Source organism: Diospyros lotus, chromosome 5 (assembly GCF_014633365.1).
Source record: "Diospyros lotus cultivar Yz01 chromosome 5, ASM1463336v1, whole genome shotgun sequence".
Lineage (NCBI taxonomy): Eukaryota > Viridiplantae > Streptophyta > Magnoliopsida > Ericales > Ebenaceae > Diospyros > Diospyros lotus.
In genome coordinates, this window is record NC_068342.1 from 21,018,111 (window position 1) to 21,024,025 (window position 5,915).

General features: G+C 32.9%; 1 protein-coding gene across 1 annotated transcript; it reads right to left on the reverse strand.

Moving 5' to 3' along the window:
* Nucleotides 1-3,295: 3,295 nt before the first annotated feature.
* On the reverse strand, nucleotides 3,296-4,845 carry LOC127802149 (uncharacterized). The gene is made up of 3 exons (XM_052337847.1): nucleotides 4,426-4,845; nucleotides 3,800-4,326; nucleotides 3,296-3,611 (listed from the first exon to the last, which is right to left on the reverse strand). Exons 1-3 carry the CDS (start codon nucleotides 4,843-4,845, stop codon nucleotides 3,296-3,298), a joined length of 1,263 nt encoding a protein of 420 aa, XP_052193807.1.
* Nucleotides 4,846-5,915: the final 1,070 nt, after the last annotated feature.

The window sequence follows — 5,915 nt, forward strand, 5'->3', positions numbered from 1 at the left end:
TAGTAGTAGCTTGGGAAATGTTTTAGCTATAGTTTAGATTTGGAATCTTTTACAAATTTCCAAACATAAAACTGATGTTATACCTCATATGCATACTGTGCAGACATATCAAAGAAGAGCCTATTGGGAGGCACTTGTGTTTGACTTTTTCTATGCCAGCATAATTCATCCTGGATCCATAATAGTTGACAAAACATTACACTAGAAAATTGACAATTGCATTGTAGCAGTGGAAAATAGGAAGAATGGTTGGGGCAAATATATAATTAGCTGGTAAAAAGAAAACAGCTGAGCTTTAATTTGTTAATATATTTTAAAAGAAAATCTTTTAACATTTGCTAATATATTTTCCTTTGAAGTTATTTGTTAGTTGTCGTCCATGTTTTCTGATTATGACTGTTTTTGGATATGCATTCCTCTATAATTTGGTTAAGCCCTGGTATATATCTCTTTTCAGCTTAAGCAAAGATTGAAGGAGGTAGAACAGTACTACTTGACAGCAACTAAGAAACAATTGAACTCTTAAATTTGCCTGGCTAGTAACTCTAGGAAACAAGATTACCCCTAAAGACTTGCAGTTAGAAATCAAAACTTTAAAAGAAGAAGTATCAGGTGTAAAACAGGAACTGGAAATAATGAAGACCTCCTTACACCAATTAGAACAAGACAACCTAATTACAAATCTAAGAGAAAAGATAGATACCTTCTACCCTCCACCTCTTGACTACTGATGAAGAACCTTCTAATACTATAAAAGTTGAACCAAAAGAAAATGATGAAGAACACTGTTTTTGTTAATCTCCTAAGCAGAATAACTTACCAAAAGTGGTATATTGATATTACTATTAGAATAAAAAATTTTAAATTAGAAACTACAGCCCTCTTTGACTCTGGAGCCAATATGAACTGCATACTAGAAAGCTTAGTACTCACTAATTTTTTTTCAAAAAACAAAAGAAACCTTAACAGAAGCAAACAATGACTAGTTACAAATTCGTTATAAAATTCCCAATGCACATGTAATCAGAATGTTTGTTTCTCTACCTCGTTTCTTTTAGTCAAAAATCTACTACACCAATCGTTTTAGGAACACTGTTCCTTCAGCTTTTATTTCCCATGGAAGTTACTGAAGAAGGAATTTAGAACAGAATGCATGGGAAAACCTATCTTATTTAAATTTTCCTTTCCTGCCAAAACTGGAGACATTAATCTCCTGAAAAATGCCTTAATTGAACAACAAAAAATTCAAATCATTAACCAGAAACAAAAACAGGTTTTATTTTTTAAAGAAGAATTCACCCTAAAAAGAAAAGAAAAACAATTAAATGAGCCTCAAACAAACCAAAAAATCCAACACTTCCAAACAATGTTAGAATCAGAAGTTTGTTCTACAATACCTAATTCTTTTTGAAATAGAAACCTACATATCGTAGACTTGCCCTATGAATTCAGGATTTACAGATAAAAATATCCCTTCTAAAGCACGACCTATATAGATGTCGCTAGAATTAGTAGAATACTACAAAAAAGAAATACAGGATTTATTAGATAAAAATCTTATTAGAAAATCCAAGTCCCCATGGTCTTGCTCAGCCTTCTATGTCAATAAAGCTGCAGAACTGAAGAGGAAGTCCCAGGTTAGTCATCAATTACAAGCCCCTAATACAACCTAAAATGGATTAGGTATCCTGTACCTAATAAATCAAAACCTTTTGAATAGATTATATAAAGCAAAAATATTTTAAAATTTGATATGAAATCAGGATTTTGGCAAATCCAAATTGCTGAAAAGGATTGCTATAAAACAGCATTTACAGCGAACTGTGGACTTTGAAGATAAATTCCCTGATCAAATCTTAGACAAAAATCAGTTACAATGATTTCTTGGATCATTAAATTATATTATTAGATTTTATCCTGATTTTTGGAAAAAAAAAAACCCAAGCTAATTATTCTACTATCAGAATAGAAATTTTAGCCATTGTCTTATGCATTACAAAATTCCAAGATGATCTCTTAAATAAAAAATTTCTTCTTAGAGTGGACTGTAAATCAGCTTAACAAGTTTTACAAAAAGATGTTAAAAATCTTGCCGCTAAATAGATAGAATTCGAATTTCATGAAAAAAAAATTATTTGATAAAATTGTTTGATAAAATTATTTGGTACCCCTTAGACGTTTCTTCCTAATCATGGCTGCAACTTTTTATAAATGAGAAAAACATGCACGTATAGATAAATCAAAACAAAATGAAAGGCAAAATAAAAAAAGGCTAACAACAATATAATAAGCAAAGTAAAATGTAATATAATATTCTACATTTGCATTAATTAAATCCATAGAATTACATATCCTCATCATCAACATTTTCAACATTAGGCATTGGATCATCATCTATTTGTGCTCTTGTAAGTGACAGAATTTCAGTATCATTAGGAAAAAATAACCCTAAGTCTTGTGCTTGATATGGCTCGTTCTCATAGAATGTCTCTTCAGTGTCTTCACCCATATCATACAAATCTTTTGGTTTTAAATGTACAACAACACTCCAATCCTTTTCTACAACATCTTTAACATAGTACACTTGTTGCGCTTGTGAAGCTTCAATATAAGGTTCATCTTCTTCATGCTCACCAGTATGTATCAATCGAGAGAAATTCACTAAAGTAAACTGCAAAGCATCTTGTCTGATCCCTCTATCAGTTATGGTATTGGCCCATTTACACTTGAATAGAATAATCCTGAATTGACCATAGTAATTAAGCTCGATTATATCTACCAATTTTTCATAATAATTAACATCTCCATTAACTGGGTTGTTATCACCGATTCTAGAATGACTTCTTGTTCTAGAAATCACAAAAACTCCACTGTTTTGAGTTTTCAAGCTATGTTCTCGTTCCATAGTTCAAAATTTGAATCCATTGACATTATATGCACTAAATCGTCTGGCACGTTGCAGTGGCCCTTGTGCAAGGCACTTAAGATCATCTGAATGGGATTCATTTTCATCATTCATAATCTAAAATGAAACAAAAGGAAATCGATAAGTACAATTTTTCATGATTGAAATATTGTTCTTAATAAAATATATCAATGGTAAACCTACACGCTTAGAGAACCAATCAACGAATTCTCGATGTACTGTTCTTTCAATCTCTATAGTTGATCATGTTCGATTCCTGAGCCTTCTCTTGGTTATCTCTCTAAATTCCCTATATAAAATTAAGTCATTAAAGCAACAAGATAGGAAAATAAGGGATTTTGATAAATTATATATCTTTTATGTACGAACTCACTTCACAAATCGATCGACTAGTTTTGAATTCATCAACACATATTTGTGTGCTTGTTGTTTCTCAATATGAGTAAGGTTGAAATATGAAGTACTCCCAACTGATCTCCCTATTTCAATAAAAAACATTGAAACTCGAGATGATTCATTGTTTGTCGTTTGATCATCAACACGTCCAAGCTGGTTGAATCTTGTCTCAATGCCCTCCAAGTATCTTGAACAAAAGGTCAAACATTCTTCAGCCAAGTAACTTTCAGCAATGGAACCTTCTGGTTGTGCCCTGTTACGTACATAGGACTTCAAATGTCCCAAGTATCTAAAGTAAAAAACACAATTAGAAAATAGTGTTATACATATATACCTGCAAATCCAATGGCAAATAACAATTACGATATATAGAATATTTACCTTTCTATAGGATACATCCATCAATAATGTACTGGGCCTCCAAGCTTCAGTTCATTCACTAGATGCATAACCAAATGAACCATGATTGTAAAGAACCCAGGCGGAAAAAGCATTTCCATATGGCATTGTGTGAGAATGACTCGACGTTGGAGCTTGTCAAAGTCTAGAGGATTCAACACCTTGCCACATATTTGCCTAAATATTGAGCACAAATCAACTAAAATGGCAGACACTTGGTTAGGCAACACATTTCTAATTGATATTGGTAGCAGTTGCTCCATAAGAATATGTGAATCATGACTTTTCAAACCAAATATCTTCCGACGCTTTAGATCAATACACCTAGCAATGTTACTTGAGTAACCATCAGGCACTAAAACATTCTTTAAAGTTGTAAGGAATACATCTTTTTGGGCATTTGACATTGTAAATAAAGCAGGTCGATACTGTCCATTTTCATTTGGCCAAAGATCACTTCTTATGCCCATCTCTTTCAAGTCTTTTCGAGCATTGAGGTTATCTTTTGTTTTTCCACTTTCATTGAGAATGGTGTACAAGACATTATCACACACATTCTTCTCAATGTGCATAACATCAAGGTTATGGCGCAACAAGTTGTACTCCTAATAAGGAAGTTGGAAAAATATACTTTTCTTTCTCCATTGTTGACAACCACTTTCTACAATATTTTTTCGGTGAGTTCTTTTTTTGTTATCTTCAACCTCCATCCCTTTCCCAAATGTAACATGAACATTTTCCAACTGCTTGAATATCTCTGAACCTGATAGTGCCACTGGTGGATTCCTAAACTCTGTATTACCATCAAAGTGAACACGGTTAAACCCGAATATGTGATTTGGCTCTAAAAATCGGCGATGACCCATAAAACTCCACTTTCTACTATGAGATAGACGATGGGCAACAGAGTCAAAATTGCAAGTTGGACAAGCTGAACTAGTGTGTGTGTTCCACCCAGATAAATTACCAAGCCCAGGAAAATCACCAATTGTCCACATCAATGCAGCGCGCATATTAAACATTTCATTGAGTGAAGCGTCGAATGTTTCCACACCACCATCCCATAAATCCTTCAAGTCTTTAATCAAGGGTTGTAAGTAAACATCGATATCATTCCCTGGCATTTGCTTTCCCGAAATTATCATTGAAAAGATGAAGGAAGTCTGCTTCATACACATCCAAGGGGGTAAGTTGTACGGTATAAGAATCACAGGCCAAATGCTATAGTTGGTACTCAAAGTTCCGAAAGGATTGAAGCCATCACTAGCTAACCCAAGCCTAACATTCCGTGGATCTGATGCGAATTAAAGGTGTGTTTCATCGAATCTCTTCCACGCCTCAGAGTCTCTCGGGTGCCTCATCAAGCCATCTTTATTACTATCCATAGAATGCCACCTCTTTAAGTTTTACGGCGGTTTCCTTGAAACCGCCGCAATTAAATATAGTTTTTAATTATTTAATTAAAAAATATTGCGGCGGTTGATGACCGCCGCAATATATCAAAATTATATTTTATTTAATTTAATTTAGTTTTTAATATTTAATTAAAAAAATATAGCGGCGGTTTCCAAACCGCTGCAAAATTTTATTTTAATTTTCTTACAAATTATTTGATTATCCTTAAAATTTAACGGCGATTTTAGGGAAACCGTCACAAAATTTAGTTTTTAATATTTAATTAAAAAATATAGCAGCGGTTTCCGAATCGCCACAAAATTTTATTTTAATTTTTTTTAAAATTATTTGATTATCGTTAAAATTTAACGGCTGTTTCATTGAAATCGTCACAAAATTTAGTTTTTAATATTTAATTAAAAAATATAGTGGCTGTTTCCAAACCGCCGCAAAATTTTATTTTAATTTTATTTTAAATTATTTGATTATCCTTAAAATTTAACGGTGGTTTCATTGAAACCGCCGCAAAGTGTTACAAAAAACGTCGCGAAAACTGCATTTTGCGGCGATTTGGAAACCGCCGCAAAATATCTAGTTTTGCGATGGTTTTTGAAACCGCCGCAAAGAAACCGTCGCTAAAATGCTGTTTTTTTTGTAGTGATATGCACATTTCATCATCAATACATGTAAATACAATCTACATGATATATTCATATCAAGGCATGACAATATGATAAAATCATTTACTTAAAATCGGGTTTAGGGTTGGACCACTTACAAACCAAGTATTTTCGATAAA

Coding starts and splice junctions, on each gene's coding strand:
- LOC127802149 (XM_052337847.1), bottom strand. CDS start 4,845: ATGCCAGGGAATGATATCGATGTTTACTTACAACCCTTGATTAAAGAC. Junction 4,327..4,425: donor CATTTGGGAAAGGGATGGAG/GTTGAAGATAAC, acceptor CTTCCTTATTAG/GAGTACAACTTGTTGCGCCA. Junction 3,612..3,799: donor GAAATGCTTTTTCCGCCTGG/GTTCTTTACAAT, acceptor TTTTTACTTTAG/ATACTTGGGACATTTGAAGT.